The following is a 24,506-nucleotide window of genomic DNA, read 5'->3' on the forward strand; positions in this document are numbered from 1 at the left end:
AAATTTACATATAGTCCACTTAGTCAAATTGGATCAAACTTGTACAGCATAAGTATTTTAGTAAGGGTTGTTACAGATAGTCTTTGTTAGTATTCTGCCTAGTTTATGTCTATTACCCCATCCAAAAGTTGGGAACCCTGCCTCTAGTGTAGCGAGATACCAAATAGAGTCTCTGTCCTATACTTGGCCAAGTCACTATTTGGTACCCTGCCCCAATGGGCCAAGAACCCTGACTTTTGGGTGGGGTGAACATCCATTAACAAATAAAAAAGACCCCCACTTAATAAAATTCCCCATTTGATAATTGAATACCTCGCCTTTACATGAGTTTGTCTATATCCCAACCCCAACCACATATCCTGATCATATACCTTAATTCTATATTGAGATATAGCGTCTTCAACTTTGGATTGATATGGCTTTTTCTGTTTTCTTTATTTCTTTTTTTTTTCTTTTATCTAATTTCAGAATACATATACAGCATGCATACACTAATATTGCTCTCCTCTTTTATACTTTCCTTTTTTCTTTTTTTCAATATTTTCCTTCTCTTTCCCTTGTGAGTTTATGGAGAAACAAGCAAAAGGGTGAGAATTTTTTTTTTCTTTTTTTGGTTGGGAAAAGCCTAAAGGAAGTTGGAAATGATTTTCCAAGGAAATAAAGAGAAAAAAAGAAAGAAAAAATGGGTGTGACATTGACGGAGAGAATGAGAAAAATTATACGGTTGGATGAGAAAATATTCCTTTGTTAATGATTCAAAAGGGGATATAATTGATATTTATTAGGTAGGATAATTGAAGTATGGGCAAAATTATGGATTTTAAAGAGGGGTAGGCATTAACAAAGAGGATTAGCTCTAGTGGTTGAGCACCTCTATTTGTACCCACGAAAGTACGAATTCAAGTTATGAAAAGGGAGGGATTTTAAATAGAATGTAATTTAGGTAAATTGTTCCCAAAAAAAAAGAGGGTAGACATTTTTCCTTCTTTTCGGTCCACATGTGAGCATTTTTGTTTTCTTCCCAGTAAAATATTTAAAAATTAAATATTCTGTAGGGCTTGGTCTAAATCTCGGGTTCAAGGTTATGAACTTGGGCTCGGATCTAGATTTGCCATCTTTCATAGGCTATATGGTCTTGGGTCTAATACTTGGGCTCATCTTCTGGATTCCATGGAGGGGAATTTGGCCCAATGCCCTCATAGGGATGAGCTTAACGATTTTTACCCCTTCATTTGGTATCTTTTTTTTTTTTTTTACCCTTTTAATTTTTAATAATCCTAAAATACCCTTATATCCAAATTAAATATTTTTACTTATTTTTTTTTTCTTTCTTTTCTTCATTCGACTTTTCTCTTCTCTTTCATCACCTTTCCCCCAAAGCTGGCTCATCTCTTCTCATTCATCAAGCTTTCTTCACTTCGTTGCCTTTTTGCCAAACAACCCCATTTCATCTCTCCGGTTACCAAAATTGCATACAAAGAAATTGATGGTTTGGAATTTGAAATTAGGATATTGTGAAGAAGGAGGACATGGATTTGTATACGAAGCTCAAGGTTGGTGTTGCATGGCAGAAGCAGATGCCCAAGGTTACTGTTTCACTTGGCCTCTCTAATAAAATGCCTGGTCTCTTTGCTTCATTTTTCCTTTGGCTTTTTTGATTTGATTGGTTTCTAGGGTTTTTTTTTAAAAACCTTTGTGGGGTGTTTTTTTTATCTGATTAATTTTGGGATAAGTTGGAATCGAAATTAGAGTTATGTTTTTTTTTTTTTCTTTATGGATACTCTAGGTATTTAATTATTTTCTTTGAAACTTGTATGCTAAATATTGTAACTAAATGCAGATATTTCCTTTGATTTCATCCAAGTATCAAATCGGTCTTGATAATGCTTTTATTTAATCTGGGTAGCTTCAAATTGATAATTCCCTAAATTCTTTTGTTTTTTGTTGTTTCTCCTTGTTTTTTCAACAAATTTTCGATTCAACAGTCCACTGGTGTCTTCATAGCTGTGTCAAGGTATGCAAGTGCAACTCCCCTGTTACCTTCTATTCTTAGCCGTGGTGTTGGTTGGTAGGTACAAACTTCTTGCTAATATCAATGTGGATAGCAATTATGAATTTAGTTGTAAAATATGACAGTGTCACTAAAATGTACTAACTTTTCACCTTGCTGCTGTTAGAAAGTCTTCGACACTTCTTATATATAATTTGATATTTTTTGTCAATAGAAAAAAAAAAAAAAAGGTTTTGATATGTTTGTCTCCGTTCTGTCAATTTGCTTGCCAAAATAGTCAAACTTCATTAGTTCTAGCAATGATTTTTAGGTTGCCTTCATATACATATCCCATTTCATTTTTTTGGGTAATCGTTATGTTTTTCTCCTGATCACAGGGAGTCGACACTCTTTTCTCTGGTATATTTGGAACTTGGAGTGGATCATCTGTATTTGTGTATGGTTCTAGGATTCTTGTACTTAAAGATACTGTTGAGTTTATATATTAACTAGTTTTCCCCAGCTGGCTTATACCATCCTTCAAATTCTTCCAGTGAAAATGCTGGTTTGTTAGCTTTGACACGTGTTGGCAGCTGAAGAGTTATTCAGATTTCAGCTGGATTCATGATCTTCTTTTCTATACTAGGTAAATGATATATTTTGCATATAATTCTTTATTTTTAAAGAGAGTACATGTATTGAGCACATAAACATAGATTTCAGGAAAATTTGGAGCTGTCTTTGCCTCAATTCCAGCACCAATCATTGCGGCTTTGTATTGCTTTTTCTTTGCCTATGTTGGTATGTTTTATGAAAATAATGAAGCATTTTTTGTATTGTCACACCTTTGAAAGTTTATGAATCTAATTCTCTAACACTATGCATGAGCAGGTTCAGCAGGTCTCAGCTTATTTCAATTTTGCAATCTAAATAGTTTTAGGATGAAGTTTATTATAGGCTTCTCAATTTTCATAGGCTTTTCAATCCCACAATACTTCAATGAGTATATTGTTGTTAATGGTTATGGTCCAATGCACACTGGAGCAAGATGGGTACCAATCCTCTTTTCTCAAATATCTCACTTTTGCTTTAGTCCTCTCTGGGAAAGTATTTAATTATCTCACATTTCCTCCTTCATATGCAGTTCAATGACATGATCAACGTACCGTTCTCGTCAGAACCGTTTATTGCTGGTATGTTGGCAATTTTCCTTGACATCACTCTGCATAAGAAAGACAGTGCAACAAGGAAAGATAGAGGCATGCATTGGTGGGATAGGTTCCAGTCGTTTAAGACAGATACAAGAAGTGAGGAATTCTACCATCTGCCTTTCAATCTCAACAAGTTTTTCCCATCAATATGATCTCAAAAACACAGTAATTGTGAAGCTGGTGTTCTCCAATGGCCAAATACTCCTCTAAATATCTCTTTGTGGGTATGACATTAATGCATGAAATCTTGTTTTGCTCCCCTTATATATGTCAACTCCATGAAAGAAAACCTACAGTGTTTTTAACATCAAATCTTTGTGTTTCAAGGCGCAATTTGTTGCAGCGATCCATTTTTCCCATAAATCATGATCCTTGAAATGGTAAAAACATAAAATTATACATAAATCTATTGCAATGTAGTAGCACATTACTTATTGATTTATATTTTTTGGTTTTCCTTGGACTGTCCTAGACAATGGTTGTCCCTCTGCTTTTTTCTTCTTTTTTTACTGTTTTCAGGTGTTTGTAACTTTCTACGTATTGGAATTTAAAAGTTATAGACAGAGGGAAAGTTAAAGATTCTTATCAGTGAGTGTGAGAGTTAGCATCAGTATGACTTTTTAACAAAAAATTCTTATTACAGAAAAATCATATGCATGTCTTAAATCTGAAAATTCTTATCCCCCTAAAAAGAAAAGCCAAAGTGGCTAAAAGCAATATGATTGGTTTATGGGGTTTTTCTAAAACATTTGTGGGGTGTTTTTTTTTTTTTTTTTTGATTAATTTTGGGATAAGTTGGAATCCAAATTAGAGTTATGTCTTTTTTTTTTTTTTCTTCATGGATACTCTAGGTATTTAATTATTTTCTTTGAAACTTGTATACTAAATATTATAACTAACTGCAAATATTTCCTTTGATTTCATCCAGATATCAAATCGATCTCGATTATACTGGAGGTACCAGTATGCTTTTAATGCTATCACTAAATTTTGGCATTATACCAATTGTGGTGCCAATTGGTGTTCGAGATTTTGACATTGATGGGGAACTTTAGGTCAAATTGAGATTGATACCAACAAAGCCTTTTGTAGGAGCTGTTTCATGGGCTTTCATTGCACTTCCAAAAATCAAATTTGTGTTGTCACCATTCCACTTGTTCAATTTAATGGGTATATCATAAATTCTGAGCCTTTTCTATGCCATATTTGACAGCCCAACTGCCATAAAATACACTATCTTAAGATACTAATTCGTATCTTATTATTTTCTTCTTTTGTGTCTGCAATGGGCAATATCAGCAATTCCTGTTCTTTCAATGTAAGTGAACTTTGTCTCTCTCAGCTTTTTATATGCTCTGTTCAAATTCATTTGTTGATGTTTTCTATTATTTTTTATGCCTATAAATAAATTAGATTGCTTTTGACAGTAATGGGATAATTTTTACTTTAATGGTGTTTTATCTATATCTTGTATATTGGTATACTTGTTTTCTTTGTTTTTCTTTCCACTTTTTGATGCTGATGCTTGACTGCTTGCATTCTAGGTTTTTGACAAAACGTCTCACCAAGAATTGGATGCTTAGAAAACTGTCTTATTCCATGGCGGGCGGGGCAACATCTGTTGTTTATATATTGATGGTGGATTCACCAAGAAAATGAAAATAGCTTTTAGCAATTTTATAGTTGTTGGCAGAGGAATGTTCTATTGGTGGCAGAGAATTTTTGCTTCTTGTCAAAGCTTTATATACAGCAAGTGGAAAAAATCATCTTGTAATATTCTCTAGTTTTTATTCATAAAACACTTGTACATTTTTCTCTTACTAATTCAGATTTAGTTTTTAGTTTTTCTACATGATTCTTATTTCAAGATGAAGTGTAAGGACCCAATTTCATTATTAAAATCTCCATATTGTTTGAGATGTGGAAAAGCAAAAAATAAGAAGGATGAGAATTTAAATGGATGGTAATTGAGTTCTCAAATATTGGCTCTCTAGTTTGGGACCATTTGAATTTGTTTGAATGGTATGCATTGAAATTTAGTTAGTTTTAAATTGGAGACTATTCCCAGCTTGAAAGCTTCTTCCAATCTCTTTTAAAATGAGGCTCTATGGTAGTATGTCCAAAAGAGAGTAGTCAGGAGAGAATTAATTGTGCAGTTGTGGAAAATATTTAAATAAATGGATATGAAAGTGTCAAATAAATGGAACCATCTTTCATTTCTCATCTACCCTCATTTCTCATTAACTGTCGAATAAAGTGGAAAATATTTTGCATGTTGTTGCATTTAACACATATTAAGGGACTTGTGGGGGCCAAAAAATTGATAAAATGTGATAACCATAGGGGTTTCGGTAATTACCAATGAAATCTACGGTAATTTTTCCAGCAACTACAAATTGATTACCATAGATTTCATTGGTAATTACCGAAGGCACTACAGTAATCAAATTTTTGTGCCAATTTGAGAACTTTTTCAGAACTTTTGGGGTTTTTTCTCTTTAGAATCATTAAAGAAAGTATATTTTGCATGTTGTTGCATTTAACACACATTAGGGGACTTGTGGGGGCCAAAAAATTGATAAAATGTGATAACCATAGAGGTTTCGGTAATTACCGATGAAACCTACGGTAATTTTTCCAGCAACTATAAATTGATTATCGTAGGTTTCATCGGTAATTACCGAAGGCCCTACTGTAATCAAATTTTTATACCCATTTAAGAACTTTTTCAGAACTTTTGGGGTTTTTCTCTTTAGAATTATTGAAGAAAGTATATTTTGCATGTTTTTGCATTTAACACACATTAGGGATTTATGGGTGCCAAAAAATTGATAAAATGTGATTACCACAAGGGTTTTGGTAATTACCGATGAAACCTACTGTAATTTTTCCAGCAAGGACAAATTGATTGCCGTAGGTTGCATTGGTAATTACCGAAGACCATACGGTAATAAATGTTTTTTGGCAATTTGAGTACTTTTTTTGAATTTTTTGGATTTTTTCTCCTTAGGATCATTGAAGAATGTATATTTTGCATGTTGTTGCATTTAACACACATTAGGGGACTTGTGTGAGCCAAAAAATTGGTAAAATGTGATAACCATAGAAGTTTCGGTAATTACCGATGAAACTTACGGTAATTTTTTCAGCAGCTACAAATTGATTATCGTAGGTTTTGTCGGTAATTACCGAACGCCGTACGGTAATTAAATTTTTATGCCCATTTAAGAACTTTTTTAGAACTTTTGGTGTTTTTTCTCTTTAGGATCATTGCAAAAAGTATATTTTGCATGTTGTTGCATTTAACACACATTAGGGGACTTGTGGGCGCTAAAAAATTGGTAAAATGTAATTACCACAGGGTTTCGGTAATTATCGATGAAACCTGCAGTAATATTTCTAGTAAGGACAAATTAATTACAATAGGTTGCATCGGTAATTACCGAAGACTCTATGGTAATAAATTGTTTTTGACAATTTAAGAACTTTTTCCGAACTTTTGGAATTTTTTCTCCTAGGATCATTAAAGAATGTATATTTTGCATGTTGTTGCATTTAACACACATTAAGGGACTTGTGGAGGCAAAAAAATGGGTAAAATATGATTACCACAGGGGTTTCAGTAATTACCGATGAAACCTACGATAATGTTTCCAGCAAGGACAAATTGATTATCGTAGGTTTCATCGGTAATTACTGAAGGCCCTACAGTAATCAAATTTTTTGGCCAATTTGATAACGTTTTTAGAATTTTTGGTGATTCTATTCATGGCTTCTCCGCCCTCATTGATGCTGATTTTTCAAAAAACATTGGCGAGCAACGTTAGAAACTTAAAAACACCCACAAATCCTAGTAGAACTGAAACAAAACCACCATTTGCTAAAGATCCAGATTCTTTCGATCCACCATTCAAGTATTTCTGAAGCAGCAGAGAAAAAACAACCACAAGTGAGAAGGTAAAAGCATTCTGATACTCGTAGAAATAAAGGAGGGATTAAAGATGGGCATCGTCGAGCATTAGTCTGAAGATCTGAGCATTGCTTTCTTCGAACTCAAGCTTGTTGTCTTTAGATTTGGTCCTCTTTCTAATCTCAGCATTGGTTTTTTATGAGAACCCAGAAACCAAATCGAAGGAGCCACAAAAGATTCTTTTATATTAAATCTAAAATAAAGAACATATAGATTTTTTAAAATTTTTTAAAAATGTAATGAATATTAAAAAATAAAAAAAAAATTGATCAATGAAAAAATATATATCATCGTAGCCCTTTAAAAAGTGACATTGGGCCAAATTCCCCTTTCATGGACCATACTAAAGTACTACAACCGTGGGTCGCACCCACCGTGTGAAAACCCATTGGAAAGTCTGAAATAGAGAATGAATCGCATACATAACGACACAAATACTAATTCTCTTCACGCCAATAAAAAACAGCCAGATGTTCAACATATAAAAAACAAAAAAATAAATAAAAATTAAAATTACTCAAAACCCACTGAAAATGCCACTAGATTTCATTCAGATTGTATTTAAATACCAACTCACCCTATAAGCCGCCTCCGCCTCTCTCTCTATCTTTCAAACATTTTCTCTCTAAAGCCAAGGTGGGCAAAAATGGCGGCTTTCACTAACCAGCAGCTCCATTACCGGTCCGACCTCTTCGGCCGGCTTCGTATACCGGGACCCAAATCCAGGAACGGTCCGACCCGGGTCCGGATGTCCCTCCAGGAGAACGCGCCGTCGCTGGCTGTTGTCGGCGTAACCGGAGCCGTCGGTCAAGAATTCCTTTCGGTCTTAGCCGACAGGGATTTCCCTTATCGCTCCATTAAAATGCTGGCCTCCAAGCGCTCAGCTGGGCAGCGAATCTCATTCGAGGACCGAAACTACGAAGTCGAGGAGCTCACCGCCGATAGCTTTGACGGCATCGATATCGCGCTCTTCAGCGCCGGTGGCTCCATAAGCAAGCAGTTTGGTCCGATTGCGGTCGACCGCGGTACCATTGTAGTGGATAATAGCTCTGCTTTCCGAATGGTGGACGGTGTGCCGCTTGTGATTCCGGAGGTTAATCCGGAAGCCATGGATGGGATTAAGGTTGGGAATGGAAAGGGTGCACTGATAGCTAACCCTAATTGCTCTACCATCATTTGCTTGATGGCTGCAACGCCTCTACATCGTCATTCTAAGGTTGAACACTGTTCTTTATTTGTTTGCATTGGGTTTTTCTTGGATTTGATTTCTGAGCCAAAAAGTTTGGTTCTAGGAAATAAGGAATGGGTTTGTTTTTACTTTTAGGTAATACGCATGGTTGTTAGTACTTATCAAGCTGCTAGTGGTGCTGGTGCTGCTGCTATGAGGGAGCTTGAACTGCAGACCCACGAGGTTTCTTCCTATTTTTAGTGTTTTTCTGAGTTGAGCTTGTGTTTTACATTCATTCACTGTGAGTAATATATTTTCCTTTATGTTTTTTCAAGGTCCTCGAAGGAAAACAACCTACTTGTGACATATTTCAGCGACAGGTATGTCTGCATATTGTGCAGTGCTGAATTTTGGGAATTCATTTTTCTTTCTTCTTCTTCTTCTTCTTCTTCTTCTTTTTTTTTTTTTTTTTGACTTGCTATTAGTCACCACTTTGTACTTTCAAACTTTTGCAGTATGCTTTTAATTTGTTTTCTCATAATTCCTCTGTTCTTCCAAATGGGTACAATGAAGAGGAAATGAAATTGGTTAAAGAGACACGGAAAATATGGGTAAATACACTCTTCTTCTACGCTAAGCTAAGTTGTGCTTTACTGGGTTTTTCCTGTTTTATGAGATGGGATCCACACTTGTTTAATTGTATGTGAAATATCTTTTCCTTTTCAATCCCTTTTTCAGAATGACTCTAATGTCAGGGTGACTGCCACTTGTATACGTGTCCCTGTTATGCGTGCTCATGCAGAGAGTGTAAATCTTCAATTCGAGAAGCCTCTCGATGAGGTAACAGTCTAAGTCTATCATATATTGTTTCCCCTCAGTGAGCCATTACTTGTATTAGTCCCAATTTAGGATTTTCTTATAGGCTACAAGCAATGAATTGATAAATTGTAGAGAGTCACCATGCATAACACAAAAGAACATAGGTGCATTCAGTTGCTTGCTATACTTAAGACTTTAAGCCCCGTAAGAGTTGTTAACTTAAGTCTTAATGACTAGATCTGATAGTTTTGGTCAGCATTTATATTGAAGAAAGTGTCAATTTCTATATCAAACCATTCGTTTGGTTAAGGTTTTGGATATTGGTTTTGTGTTTTAGGTGTATGTTAGGAATTGGGGGTGTCTTAACTGTGGTTCTGTGGTTCTTTGGGACTGTCTATGTTATTTGGTTTCCCAATATGTTGCTGCAGCTGTTTATGTGAATCCCAACTATGATATCTTCTAAATCAAGTTGAAAGCTTTACCATCAATGGTTATATTGGATTGTAAATTAGAACGGACAAATGTCTGATTCTTTTGGAAGATAAACCATTTTGGTGAAGAAAAACTTTGTACCTTCATGTTTGTTTTACAAAAATAGGCCCAAACCCTGTGTTTTGTATGTCTTCCATTTTACTTTATCATTTGGAAAGAGCAGCTTTAGTTGCAAATTTCTCTCTTTGCATTTGCCATCTGATGAGAAATTGTGCACGTTTTTCTACTGATTAGAGATGAGGCTATAATTTGATTGAGGTACATAATTATGTTGATTGCCAGTTTGCCACATCATCTTTCTTTTTGAATCTGATTTGATGTTGTATTCTTGAGTAGTTTGGAAAAAAAACATGAAAATATTAAAGTGCAAAAACATTTTCCAAGTGGAAAATGAGGGAGTATCAAATTATCAATACTGCTGTTTTCTCTTCCCCTTTTGTTTGTTCATATCTTTAGTAATGAACGTTGTTGGGATGGCAAATGATCATGTATATTAGGCTACCATGACTGGCTGCACAATAGCTAGGGCCCATGCATCTTGTTTGTGTGTTTGTTTTTAGTGTCTTTTTTCTTTTCCCGCTAACAAACTAGGTATTAAGCAAAACAGAATTTTGAACCATTTTAGCTGTTACTTGCTAGAGTTCTTCAGAGCTTTTATGTTTATGCTAAACAATTTCTTCAAAATAGAATTTTGGATAGCTGTTCCTTGCCAGAGTTCTTCAGAGCTTTTATGTTTATGCTAAACAATTTCTTCAAAATTTGAATTCATTTAATGGCCAGGACAAAGCAAGGGACATTCTGAAGAACGCACCTGGTTTGGTGGTTATTGATGATAGGGCATCTAACAACTTCCCTACACCATTGGAGGTTTCAAAGAAGGACGACGTTGCAGTTGGCAGAATCAGGCGTGATGTCTCCCAAGAGGGAAATCATGGGTAAAGAGCTAATTTGCAGTTACCATATATGAAAATCTAAACATATCCTTCATACTAATAGCATAGTTTTAATCAGGTTGGACATATTTGTCTGTGGTGATCAAATACGCAAAGGAGCTGCACTTAATGCTATTCAGATTGCTGAGATGTTGTTATAATCCACAGTTTAGTTGCATTTGAGGATTGGAGGTTCATTATATCAATTTTGTTGGTGTGAACTGTTGCAAAGTGATGTTGAGTCGCATAACTTCAGCGGTTTTTGTAGTATAAGCTATTAGGTTTTATAAAGATGGTGGTTGATCTTATAATCCTTATATGGGGATTTTATCAATATATCCTTATATTTGTTAGGGAATTTTGTTTCAGTAATTTGTATGACTTGGGGGAACCTGTGCTATATACCTCACACTTTTTGAGTGATAATTATTCTGAAAAATTAATTCACATTTGTGAATTTTCTGAATCCTATAACTCTCAGTATTTTGTGATGTGATGAGTGATGCATGCACTGCGCTCATGGGTTATACTTGTACACTGGCCATTTATGAGAGATTTGAAAACCGTACTGTTGTCCTGATTTTTGTTTTTTTTCCTTTTCTATTATATAGTTTTATAGTTTTGTTTTTTTCCTCATCTGATTTATAGTTTTACATAAAAGATGCAGCTTTTATATGTTTTGCAACACAATTTTAATATGTGAATTAGAAGTTTTCTTAGACATCTTTTGGTTTGGAGAACCTACAATGGATATTTTAGACTATTAAGAGACTTTTATAAGAAAAGCAGTTACTGATATAGATCAAATTTGGCCATACATGAGGTTGCTTTTATGCATGGAAAAATATGCGAAGTTATTGTTACAGATCACGTTTGAACGTCTGGAGGGTTTCTTTTATGTCTGGAAAACTTCAAAAGCTCCAGTAATCACAAAATATATTATAGATTCCTGTCATAGTTTGTATATTGCTATAAAGAGAAAGTACCAGGTGGTATTTTTATCATCTTTGCATTTGATGCTTCTTTGCTGACGTTCAGATGAATAGATAAGATTAAAGAGCGAAGAGTGTGCCTAATATGTTGTTTGAGCGTAGTGTCAATGGGACATTGTGTTTTCTGGACATGGTTATCAAAAATGTCTTGAGGTGTGCATCTCAAGAAGAGGCATGGAGCCAGCACCTTCAGATTATATGTGTTGGTGCTGAGGCGGAGGCTGATACTGAGGCCTAAGCCTTGGTGTGGTGAGGGGAACTTCCTCGAGGGTTAAGTCTCAAGGCAGCTGAGATGGGAATTTTAGGTTTTGAAAAGAAGAGAGATAAAGGGTGAGAATAGAAGAGTATTGGATTTTCTGCCATTTGATGAAGATGTTGAAGACTGCCTTTGGGATGGGAATTTTAGGTTTTGAAAAGGAGAGAGGAAGGGTGAGAAGAGAAGAGCATTGGATTTGCTGCTATTTTATGAAGGGTTTGAAGACTGTCTCATTAGAGCCATAGAGAGTTGAACCATGGGAAAGAGCCATAAGACAGTTAAAACTTGTAGACCAAGTTGAAGTGTCATCTTTATTATCAAATTCAGGGGCTTGTATTGAACATATGTCTCATTATTATGGAAGATACATCATATTCTGGTGAAGAAAAATTATGTACCTTCATGCTTATTGTACAAAATAAGCCCACACCATTAGCCCCTTTTTTTTTTTCTTTTTTTTTTTCAAATTGTCAGTCATTTAGGCGTACATAAAATTTTTTTCAAATTTTTGAATTCATTTTAATGTATTGGACAAAACAAAAGGACAGTACGAAGAACTTGATAAGCAAAGTTATCATATCATATCCATTAAAAAAGTGGAATTATAGAACTTGATTCACCTATCTTTTATGATAATACAACATAAGGTTCACTTTCCATATTATATATTTAATATATAAAAAATCAAAAAACAAAAATAAATGCATTCAATTAAAAATTTCCATTATAGTAGCGGATGGTAGTAAAACTCTCACAGTTTTTTTAAAATTATGAGTTCGTACTTTAACTATTAGATGGGGTGGACATTCGAAATGTCAATTTTGTCCTTGATAAAAGTGAAGAGTAAATAAATAAATAAATCTATTTATTCTTCTTGAGGAAGTCTATTTGAAGTATAATCCTATTCCTATATTGACTTGAAACAGAGTTGGGAAAAGAATTGGAGATCACAAGGCCTATATATAGGAATGGTGAGAGTTCTCAACCCTCTTTGCGGACCATTCTCTTCGGGTTTTCTTCCTCTCTGTAAGTTGTTAATAATTACTTTTCTTTTTTCAAAATTTCTTTGAACTTCTTGGTCATACATGTTTCGCTTTACTTTTTTTTCAATTTTACATTATTTTTTTAAGTTCTCAGTTTATTTGTAATTTTGTTTTGTTACCCTGTTTTACTCAACAGTCTGTTCAAAGCTTTGCTTTTTAAGTTATTAATTTACAAATTATTATTTTATAGTTGATTTTATCTTTCCGTTTTGATTCTTTTAAGTTCTTTGAAATTTCTTGGATTGCTTTTTCGCAGCTTTGCTTTTCCGTTTTTTTTTTAATTAATTGTTAATCGTTTGCTATTTTGGTTAATTTTCTTTTTAATTTTTCCAAGTACTTTTTCAGATTATTAGTTTATAAGTCTTTTTTTACGTTCTTAGTTCATTAATCTTTTTTTTTTTTTTCTTCCTTTTTTTTGTCAATCTTTAAGATCTTAGTTCAAGTTCTCAGTCCATTAGTCTTGTCTTTAATTTAGTTCATAGTTCATTACTAATAGTTATTTTGCCATAATTTTCTCTTCAGTTTTTCTTAACTTAAGTTTTATTAGTTCGTTAATTAATCTTCTAAGTTCTTGGTCTATTACTCCTCTGCTTTTTTAGTTAATTTTTCCATTCAACTTTTTCGTATTTTAAAATTATTTTTTATTTTTCTAGATTATTTCAATAATTTTGTTGCAATATTATATATTGCAGATAAACTCGCCGATGATGAAGAACAACATCATACTTACAATTGGCAAAGATTTTGGTTAAAGAGAAGCCGGTGGAAATATTAATCACAAACTCTTTACTCTTAACAGTCGTATTCATATAACTCATGACTACACCTTTTATTAAGGTTGGCTGTTAGGTTGTCTCCCTCCCGCCATGAGAGAAGAAAAAAAAAAAAAAAATGAATGAAAAAATTGTGCTGAAAAAAAAAAGTGAGGAAAAAAAAAGAATGAAAAAAGAGGGCAAAAAAAAGAATGAAAAAAAAGAGTGAGAAAAAAAATGAAAAAAAAAAAGAGAAAAAAAAAGAACGAAAAAAAAAAGAGAAAAAAAAAAGAGTGAAAAAAAAAGAATGAAAAAAGAAAGAGTGAGAAAAAAAAAAGAATGAAAAAAAAATAGTGAAAAAAAAAAGAATGAAAAAAGAAAGAGTGAGAAAAAAAAAAGAATGAAAAAAAAAAGTGAAAAAAAAAGAATGAAAAAAGAAAGAGTGAGAAAAAAAAAGAATGAAAAAAAAAAAAAAGAGTGAAAAAAAAAGAGAGAGAGAATGAAAAAAAAAAAAAAGGGGGAAAGAGGAGGAATACAACTTAACGATTTTTGAGAAACACTCTTTATGAGTATAAAAGAAAAGAATAGCAGAAAACTACATGGTAACAGAAACCATATATGTTTTGTTGGAAGACAAATACTTCTACTCTTTTGAGAAGATATTATATGTTCAGGTAGCTCAGAGGATCCCTACCATGTGATCCACCATATTTGAAGACATTACTCCTCAACCATCATCATCATCATCGGATCAACTTCTGAGAGAGAGGAGAGCAGGAATGCAATTAAACTTTTTTTAATTTACTTTTGTTTGGATAATGTCCAAAACTTTTATTGTAATTATCACTCTGAGCCGAAACCTTTTTTGTAACCCATTCAATTTTACTAGTGAAGAATTTGGTAGTGAAGAATTTGGTCCCGTGGTTTTTTACCCTTCACTTTGAAAGGTTTTCCACGTAAAATATAGTGTCTTGATTCATTATTATTATGTTTTTATTTTATTTTATTTATTAATTACACTTTGCCTATTTAATTGCTAAAAAAGGAAAAAGTAATTTACTGGCCAAATAATTTCACGGATTATATTTTTAAAAAATAAATAAATAAAATGGTTTATTGTATTTCACTTAACTAGATTCCAAGAAAGTATAAACGTATACCACTTTTCAAAGTTCATGGATTAGATTAAAATGGTTTTGCCAGGATGTAGAATAATACATGTTATAAGATTAAGGTTTATACAAATCTTTTCAGAAGTTAGAAGTTGTATTACCAAACTTCTGAGGCTGCTGTGGATTCAACCATCCAAGGGCGGCAATACAACATCTTGTATAGCTACTAGTTTCGCTCTTCCACCATATTCTTCTGGCAAAATTTCTTCGCCAACTTCTTGTATGAAATTTCTATTTTCATCCTCGTTCGTCACAATCACAATCTGTTTTTGACATAATATATCTCACACTTAAATGAATCCAAAAGCACCAAAAAAAAAAAAAAACATAATTTCACTAAACAACTTGAACAAAGCAACTTAAGTTGTCATATTATACCAGTTTATCCGTACAAAATTTAGTAGCAAAATTTTTTTAAATAGATTGAATTTGATGAACAGTTATGCACAGAAACTGTCCTTAATAACATGCTGGATTCCGAAATTTTGGTAAAGGGTTGAGAGAACCTAGCAACTTTCCAGTGCGTATTAACAGATAAAAAGAAAAACGAACCTTTTCTAGTGTTGCCTTCTCGAGAAAGTAAGAAACCATCCTCCAAACGCTTACAAAGAACCGTGGCATGTGCAAAATATAGCATTTTGCTAAACGTTCAGGGTAATATGACTGCCAATAATTAAATGCATTAAGGAAAATAAAAAAATAAAAAGCACTTTCTGAGCATGTTGGCAGGTTTAAAATAAAATACATGGCATGCATTATAAATACAACCCAGTAAATCATCACCTAAAGTTTGGTAAAACATAAGTAAATTAATAGGTAAAAAGAAGTTTATTTCACAAACTCAGCTCCACATCAGGTTAATTTCTTTTAATGTCTCGGTGAAATGAAAGCAATGCACCATCTTTTTGTTAATTATGTGAAAAGTATGCATATGAGCATGGAAACTCTGTATGCAAAACAATCATATGCATATGAGCATGGAAACTCTGTATGCAAAACAATCATAAGAGACAAACCATCACCCATGTTTTCCTCATAGTTTCTTTTTCAATATCTTTGCTCTGTCATTTAAGTATTGCCCAATGGAAAAATTCGAAAGTCCATGATTATAAAATGGGTCACCTGTAAAAATTGAAATCCAGTGATCAATCCACGTGCATCAATGTTCTTATATGTTATGTGTTCCAGATCAAGAATTCCAAGCAACTTTTCATTCCCAATCTCTCTTCCTTTAAAAGAGCTGAAATAGGCAGAATGAACTATATGAAAATATATTTTAACTGCAGTCATGTAGAGTGCATTTCCATCCTTACAAGGTTAAAAAGAATAAAATCCTTATACAATCTCAATCACTTCAATGCATAACTTTTGACACAGAATGTAGTAAAAATTTTCCACAGTAAGTTTTGAGACTATGATATGCCAATGCTTCAGATTTGGACAACAACGAACACTTATTAAGCAGAATTTGAGTTTTATGAACCTAAATCTTTCTGACAACTATATCTAACCAGAGTTCAGACTAGACACGTATAATCACATCAAGTTATTCCAGATTTGAACTGTCCACGTTGATATGTTTTATCCTGTAAGTCTGTGCCGTGTTCAACATTATGAAGTTGGATGATACTGTACCTTGCAATTGTTTTGTCCAGGAGGTGTACCACAAATTCTGCGGAGAAAGACAAGTGAATAAGTATCCACCAGTTATTTATTAGAAATAAAATCATACATGAAGAAGTCTAAACCAATTCCATTAGTTTTATTGTATTCATGCTTTTCTTGCCTCGTCAATGCACACTAAGGATACCATTATGACTGCATCAAGGGGATTCAACTTGTCAATTCCCATAACCGGGTTGGTAAAGTCTTCACTGACATATAATGTTCTAAACGGCAAGATTACAAGTTTCTATGACATCCCCAATAACTTTAACAATAATAGGGATCAGAACAAGGTAAATAGTCTCCCAAGTGTACGACTACTTGGCGCCTTGAAACATCTTTCTGGATTTAATCAGCCATTATTTTAAAAAATAAGAAAAGATATCCTATTTGAGATTTCTCTATTTAGGTAACACCAATTGTTGAAGCTATATTGGTTATACAGACCAGCAATAAAGTCTTAGTAGTAAGACTTAATAGAAGGAGATGCCAGCTCAGCTTAACAACTTTCTGTTTACATTGTTTACACGTGTTTTTTGTTTTCTTGTATAAAAATAGTTATACAAATTTATAAATAGTTGGTTGGTTGTAAAATCTTGTTCTGTAAGCAAACATAATAGTAACATACAGTAGAAAATTTTCTTTCAAATTCTCTTATTTTGTCTCGGATTTTCTCTTCTTTTCTCCTAGAAAAACTTAGGTTTTCTTCATTCTTCTCTAAATTTGAGGCTCAAGAATTATCACATGGTATCAAAGCACAACGAAATGATGGAGTAGAGTATGATCCTGATGATTTCTCCATTTCCAAGCAATTTGCTCAAGCTCGATGATGGAAACTACTTCATCTGGAAATCTCAGGTGCTTCCTGTACTTAAAGGTCATAAATTCAGTAAATTCATTGAGTTTTCATCTTTTTAGGATTGGATTAAGGATGAACAACATAATTCTGGTTTTAATGGAAGTCCGACTGTTGTAGACATCAAAAATTTTGATCAAGAGAAAGAAAATTAGTATATTCAAGATCAATTTTTTGTTGGATGGCTTAAAGGAACATTGTGTTATTCTATTTCTAGACATTTTGTTGGAAAAGACACAACATTTCAACTCTGGCATGCGATTGAAAAATCGTTATGCTGCAAAATCTCAAAATCGTGTTTTACATTATAGAAAGTTGTGTCAAAATGCTAAGAAAGGAAATCTAAGAATTGATGAGAACATTTTGAAAATGAAAGTTCTGGTAAATAATCTAGCTGCTGCCGGTGATGAAGCTCAGAAACAAATCTTATTGTGAACATACTTGGAGGCCTAGTGTCTGAATATGAGTCTGTTTCCACAATTTGGGGAATTAAGCCTGAATAGTATAACATAGAGGAAGCCAGAATCATTTACTTGCCTTTGAGTTAAAGCTAGATCAGCTGAATATGTCGGTGAATTTTGATTTGAGTAACTCATCTGAACACTTTGTTTCTAAGCAATATGGTCATAATGATAGAAATACTGGTCAAACCAACTTTCCTTCACAGCTTGTTAATTCCAGTTACAATGCCTGTAATATTGATGAGGCTTGTAAAACAATTGGTTCTGGTGGTTATGGCAACTCAATGATGCATCCTTTTAGAGGAAATATTACCATCTCAGGGTCAGGATATCCTTCAAGAGCTAATGTGCTTCGTGTTGACATGAAGTCTATAAAAAATGACATGAACAGGAGTCATGTTCTTGATAGAGGCTACAACTTTCAAAGACCCTATGATCCATATTTTACAGATCAACAACACAACAGGCAAACTCATTTTAGAGGAAAAAGAAGAGGTGGTAGAAGATGTGTACAGTGTCAGATCTGCCATAGGCCAGGACACACTGCAGACAACTGCTACTACCTTGTGGGACATCCAGCTAGAAATGTTATTAGTCAGTATGCTAGAGTCAGGAATGCTATTAATAGTGCTCCAATAGTTCCAATGGTCAACGTGTCATATGTTCCTAACATTTTTGGTTTTTTTGCTCCTAACAGCTTAAATAATATGTCAGGTTTCTCACAAATTCAAAGTGCAATGGTTCCATACAACCAGTTTCTTGGTTCACAGGGTTTTGGTTATACAAATACTGGTTTTAACATGACATCGGCTACATTTCCTCAAGTAGGCAGTCACAGTACTATTGGTATTCTATCTGGTTCAGCTGTTGGAAATCAGCAACCTCATGTTAAACCAAATCAAGCTCTTGTTATAGGACTTCAGTTATCTGAGCAAGGTTCCATTCCAAGTCAAGCTTTAGGAATTCCACCATCTAGTCAAGGTATCTCTGCCTTTGTCAATATACCAACATCTATAGTGGCTGGAAATCCAAATTGGTACTTGGACAGTGGTGCTACTAGTCATGTGATTGAAGATGGTTCAAGTTTACTTCAGTATATGGACTATAATGGTAAGAGTCAGTTATTGATTGGAAATGGTCAAGGTTTACAAATAGTTGGTACTGGTTTCACATGTATACCTTGTTTTACAAATCAGTTATTGCTCCTAAAGAATGTCCTTATCGTTCCTCGAATTGCCAAAAAACTAATTAGCATTTCACAACTTACTCAAGATAATGCTGTATTAGTTGAATTTCATTCTAACCATTGTTTGATTAAAGACAAGCAGCTGGGAGTAACAGTTCTTAAAGAAGTTCTTGTTGGATGATTATACAAGCTTGAAGTACCAGCTAATTTACAACCCAGGAGATCAACAATTTCAGCATTGTCAAATTTTCCTATACAAGTCTGCAATAACACTACTATGTATGCCTTTTAGAATTGTATGAAAACAAATTATGTACTGTCAGGAGTTCTTTCTACTTGTAATAGTGCTAATTCTACTACAACAAGTTTAGCTACTTAACAAAATAGTAAAAAGTCAATTGTAACACAAAAACTTGGAACAGATGTGAATATTTTACATCAACATTAGGGTCATGTGTCAATCTCTGTGTTACAAAAGGTTCAGCAACTTTGTAATCAGTTCAAAGTAATAAATAAAGGTGAAATCTTATTTTGTGAAGCCTGCAAGCTTGGTAAACAAAGTTTACAATCTTTTTCTTCTTCTCTTAGTAAAACCAATGGACCTTTTGAAATTGTATACTCTGACCTTTGGGGACCAGCTTCAACACCTTCAAAGGAAGGATTCAGTACATTTTGTTGATGACTTCAGCAGGTTCACATGGATATACCCTTTGAAACTTAAGTCAGATGCTCTAGGTTGCTTCATTATGTTTCATAAAAAGGTAGAGAGAGCTACAAAATGTAAACTTAAGTGTTTACAAACAGATTGGAGTGGAGAGTTCAGAAGTTTCATGCCTTACTTAAAGCAACAAGGTATTATGACTAGATACCATTGTCCTCATACCCATGCTCAAAATGAAAAAGATGAGAGAAAACACAGACACATAGTTGAAGTTGGTTTATGCTTACTTGCTCAAGCTCATATTTCCTTACAATACTGGTAGGAAGCTTTTAGCTCAGCTGTTTATCTTATTAACAGACTTCCAACTGCTATATTTGATTACTACAGTCCATATCAAAAATTATATGGAAAGATTCCAGATTATGCACTACTGAAAGTATTCGGCTGTACTTTCTATCTTCATCTAAAGTTTTATAATACTCATAAGTTTGAATTTTATACCAAAAAGTGTGTTTTCATTGTTTATAGTACTGAACACAAAGGGTATAAATGTTTAGACTCATCTGGAAGAGTCTATATTGCAATGAGTGTTGAATTTTTGGGAAAGAGTTTCCTTGTGCTACTAGTTTTCCAAGGAAGACTACTGGTGGTGTGTCATCTTTACCTACCAATTATTCTCATTGGATTGAATTACCTCTCTATGTCATTAAAACCAAAGATAATAGGAAAATCTACCAGTCACATGATTCATTTTCTCCTTCAGGACAATATACTTCTACTGGAACAACTTAGACTCACAGTTCACTACCTTGTATCAATACCAAAGAAGTTTCCTCATCAATTCAACATTCAAAACATGATAATATAGTTGAGACAACATCAATTTCAAATGTTAATGGTCAATCAACAACTAGACCAGAACCAATAATAGAGTTGAATTCTAATTTACCAACTACAATAAATTCTCATTTCATGCAGACAAGATCTAAGAGTGGCATTAAAGTATTTCTCTCTCATCAGCAAGCTTTGGATAAGCATTCTTCAAGTTCAACTGACTCTCAGCTCAAAGTGCCTTTTACTACTCAATCTGCTGAAGGTATTTTTCTTGAAACAAAACCTAAAACAGTTGAATATGCCTTGAAAAATCCACAATGGAAACTGGCAATGGACAAAGAATATGAAGTTTTAAGGAAAAGTAGTTCCTGGTCTCTTGTTCCATATTCACCAAATATGAATGTTGTGGGAAATAAGTGGATATATAGAATTAAATATAATTCTAATGAAAGTGTTCAGAGGTATAAAGCAAGGCTTGTAGCTAAAAGTTTTCATCAAAAACCAGGTTTTGATTACTTTGAGACTTTTATTCCAGTTATTAAACCTACAACAATTAGAATTATTTTAACTTTGGCTCTTGCTTACAACTGGCTAGTGAAACAGATTGATTTTGATAATGCTTTTCTTAATGGAGACCTTTAGGAAGATGTATTCATGGAGCAACCACAGGGCTATGTAAGTTCTATCTATCCTAATCATGTGTGCAAACTGTATAAGGCACTCTATGAATTGAAACAAGTTCCAAAAGCATGGTTTGACAAATTAAAAGAAGCTCTTTTTCAATGAGGGTTTGCAACTTCAGTTGCTGATACTTCTTTATTCATATTGAAAACTGAAAATGTGTATGTTATATTGCTTATATATGTTGATGATATAGTCATCATATGTTCAAGTCTTACATACATTTCTGATTTGGTTCAAGATCTTAATAATTATTTTTCTTTAAAAGATCTGGGAAACTTACACTATTTTTTAGGTATTGAGGTGTTAAGAATTGAACATGGTATGTACTTATCACAAACAAAGTACATTAAAGACTTACTACACAAAACAAGAATAAGTGATGCTCACAGTTACTCTACACCAATGAACTCGGGAAAGTTGTTATCTCTTCATGATGGAGACATATTGAGTAATCCAAAAGAATATAGAAGCATTGTAGGTGCATTACAACATGTGACAATAACAAGACCTGGGATTTGTTTTTCAGTTAACAGACTTTGTCAGTTTGCTCATTCACCAAAGACAAGTCACTGGGAAGCTCGCAAAAGGTTACTTAGGTACTTAAAAGGCACAATTGACGATGGTTTGCATCTAAAAGTTCCTGATTGCAATAATTTGGTTTTTCATGGTTTTGCTGATCGTGATTGGGCTAGCTGTCATGATACCTGCAGGTCTTGCACAAGCTACTGCGTTTTCTTTGGACCAAATTTGGTATCTTGGAGTTCTAAGAAACAACCTGTGGTTTCAAGGTCTAGTACTGAGGCAGAGTATAGGGCATTAACAAATCTTACAGCAGAACTTAACTGGTTGATTGAACTCTCAAAGGAGCTTAAACTACAGCTTCAAAGGCCAATTGTGTGGTCAGACAATCTGAGTGCAGTAGCCTTGGCTTCAAATCCTATTTTTCATGCTCGAGTTGAACATATTGAAATTGATATCCACTATGTTAGAGAAAAGGTCTTGCATAAGTTATTGGAAATTAAATATGTGCCCAATTGTGAGCAAACTGCTGACATCTTTACGAAACCTCTGGGACCAGCTCGTTTTCTGATTTTAAGATCAAAATTAAATATTGTCCAAGTTCCAAGACTTTGAGCTGAATATTAAACAAAGACTTTCTTGTTATTCAAACAAAAGACTTGTTTGTGAAGCTATGGGGTCTTTTGGTTGAGGGGGGCTGTTGAAGCTGTACTGGTTATACAGATCAGCAATAAAGTCTTAGTGGTAAAACTTAACTGAAGGAGATGCCAGCTCAGCTTAACAACTTACTATTTACATTGTTTACACATGTTTCTTGTTTTCTTGTACAAAAGTAGTTATAACAGATTTACAAATAGTTGGTTGGTTGTAAAAGCTTGTTCTGTAAGCAAACATAATAGTAATATACAGCAGAAAATTTTCTTTCAAATTCTCTCATTTTCTCTCATTTTCTCTTATTTTCTCTTATAAAAACTTAGGTTTTCTTCATTCTTCTCTAAATCTGAGGCTCAAGAATTATTACACCAATGTGGCATAAAACAGAAAGTACATGCTCTACATGAAGGCTACAAGTTCAGTTGCCTGTCTGATGACTTTTCAACTGTAGGTGAACTGCACATTTAGCCTTTAGGCCCACTACATCCATAAATAATTACCCTATCACCTTCCTCAAGGTGTAGGCTGATACTGAGGCTTAAGCCTTGGTGTGGTGAGGGGACCTTCCTCGAGGCTTAAGTTTCAAGGCAGCTAGGATGGGAATTTTAGGTTTTGAAAAGAAGAGAGAGAAAGGGTGAGAGTAGAAGAGTACTGGATTTGCTGCTATTTGGTGAAGGTGTTGAAGATTGCCTTTGGGAGGGGAATTTTAGGTTTTGAAAAGAAGAGAGAGAAAGCATGAGAAGAGAAGAGCATTGGATTTGCTACTAGTTTATAAAGGTGTTGAAGACTGTCTCAAAGGGACATAAGTGAGTTGAACCATGGGAAAGAGCCATAAGAGAGTTAAAACTTGTAGACCAAGCTGAAATGTCAACTTTATTATCAAATTCAAGGGGTTTGTATTGACAAATGTCTAAGTATTATGGAGAAGAAAAATTACGTACCTTCATGCTTATTGTCCAGAGTAAGCCCACACCATTTCCTCATTTTTTTTTATTTTTTTATTTTATTTTTTTTTTAAAAGATTGTCAGTCATTTAAGAGTACTACATATTTTTTTTTTTCAGATTTTTTAATTCATTCTAATGTATAGGACAAAACGAAAGGACATTGCGAAGAATGCATTTGGAATGGTGGTTAATAGTTGATTATAGGATTCTGAACTTCCCTGTGCTACTAGAAATAAAAATGAGGTAGTCTTGTCACTACAAAACCTATCACGTTATGTAGATTTAAAATAAGGATTTCATAAAAGTTTGTGAAAGGAACTATGTAATTTTGGGAGTACTTGATTTGTATTTCACTAAAGGTGTCAATAAATGATGATGTTGCAGTTGGCAGAATCCACCACAATGTCACCAAAGGAGAAATTATAGGGGATGAGCTAATTAATTTTGTACTTATTAAATATGAAAACTCTAATTATGCTAATCATGTAAGGTAAGAGGAATCAGTGCTACTCGTTTAACACTTTTTGGGTGATACTTATTCTGATAAATTAATTTCAGGTTTTTGTGAATGTTGTGGATCCACCAAGATGTTGTTGCGATACTTTATTTTATTATTTTATGTCTTTTAAATTGGAATAAATAATATGATTAAAATTAACAAATTATGTCTATTAAAAAAAAAAATGGAAGTATAAAGGTTTTGAGTCCTTCAAGGTATTGTCGTCATGCTTTATTCTATTGTTTTTTCTTTTGTTTTTTAATGGAATAAACAAAATATGATAAAAATTATCAAATCATATCCGTTAAAAAAAATGAAATTATAGAACTTGATTTACTTATCTTTTATGATAATACAACATAAGGTTCACTTTTCATATTATATGTTTAATATATAAAAATCAAAAAATAAAATAAATGGTTCACTTTCCATATTTTATGTTTAATATATAAAAAATCAAAAAATAAAATAAAATTTTAGTAGCGGATGGTAGTAAAATTCTCACGGTTTTTTAAAATTATGAGTTCGTACTCTAACAATTAGATGGGGTGGGCATTCGAAATGTCAATTTTACCCTTAATAAAAGTGAAAAGTAAATAAATAAATAAATCTATTTATTCTTCTTGAGGAAGTCTATTTGAAGTAAAATCCTATTCCTATATTGACTTGAAATAGAGATCAGAAGGCCTATATATATAGGAATGGTGAGAGTTCTCAACCCTCTCTGCGGACCATTCTCTTCGG

At 33.5% G+C, this 24,506-nt stretch overlaps 2 protein-coding genes and 2 long non-coding RNA genes across 4 annotated transcripts; 3 read left to right on the forward strand and 1 right to left on the reverse strand.

Annotated features, from left to right (window-relative positions):
* Window positions 1-2,271: 2,271 nt before the first annotated feature.
* On the forward strand, window positions 2,272-3,347 carry LOC132800118 (uncharacterized). The gene is made up of 3 exons (XR_009635020.1): window positions 2,272-2,636; window positions 2,714-2,791; window positions 2,882-3,347. It is a non-coding gene; the product is annotated as an uncharacterized LOC132800118 (long non-coding RNA).
* Window positions 3,348-4,191: 844 nt separating this feature from the next.
* Window positions 4,192-5,051, forward strand: LOC132800327 (uncharacterized). Its single transcript, XR_009635361.1, has 3 exons — window positions 4,192-4,371; window positions 4,501-4,519; window positions 4,746-5,051. It is a non-coding gene; the product is annotated as an uncharacterized LOC132800327 (long non-coding RNA).
* A 2,692-nt stretch (window positions 5,052-7,743) lies between these two features.
* LOC125418739 (uncharacterized) lies at window positions 7,744-11,162 on the forward strand. Its single transcript, XM_048463065.2, has 7 exons — window positions 7,744-8,387; window positions 8,496-8,582; window positions 8,675-8,719; window positions 8,855-8,950; window positions 9,078-9,179; window positions 10,431-10,585; window positions 10,662-11,162. The coding sequence occupies exons 1-7, from the start codon at window positions 7,818-7,820 to the stop codon at window positions 10,741-10,743; spliced, it is 1,137 nt and encodes a 378-aa protein (XP_048319022.2). The 5' UTR covers window positions 7,744-7,817; the 3' UTR covers window positions 10,744-11,162.
* Window positions 11,163-14,725: 3,563 nt separating this feature from the next.
* LOC132800153 (uncharacterized) lies at window positions 14,726-16,527 on the reverse strand. Its single transcript, XM_060813169.1, has 4 exons — window positions 16,433-16,527; window positions 15,920-16,037; window positions 15,350-15,460; window positions 14,726-15,060 (listed from the first exon to the last, which is right to left on the reverse strand). Exons 1-4 carry the CDS (start codon window positions 16,525-16,527, stop codon window positions 14,923-14,925), a joined length of 462 nt encoding a protein of 153 aa, XP_060669152.1. The 3' UTR covers window positions 14,726-14,922.
* Window positions 16,528-24,506: the final 7,979 nt, after the last annotated feature.

Source organism: Ziziphus jujuba, chromosome 12 (assembly GCF_031755915.1).
Source record: "Ziziphus jujuba cultivar Dongzao chromosome 12, ASM3175591v1".
Lineage (NCBI taxonomy): Eukaryota > Viridiplantae > Streptophyta > Magnoliopsida > Rosales > Rhamnaceae > Ziziphus > Ziziphus jujuba.

Coding starts and splice junctions, on each gene's coding strand:
- LOC125418739 (XM_048463065.2), top strand. CDS start 7,818: ATGGCGGCTTTCACTAACCAGCAGCTCCATTACCGGTCCGACCTCTTC. Junction 8,388..8,495: donor CTCTACATCGTCATTCTAAG/GTTGAACACTGT, acceptor TTTTACTTTTAG/GTAATACGCATGGTTGTTAG. Junction 8,951..9,077: donor AAGAGACACGGAAAATATGG/GTAAATACACTC, acceptor TCCCTTTTTCAG/AATGACTCTAATGTCAGGGT.
- LOC132800153 (XM_060813169.1), bottom strand. CDS start 16,527: ATGATTTTATTTCTAATAAATAACTGGTGGATACTTATTCACTTGTCT. Junction 15,461..15,919: donor CTGGATTTCAATTTTTACAG/GTGACCCATTTT, acceptor AATTATTGGCAG/TCATATTACCCTGAACGTTT. Junction 15,061..15,349: donor AGAAGGCAACACTAGAAAAG/GTTCGTTTTTCT, acceptor TGTCAAAAACAG/ATTGTGATTGTGACGAACGA.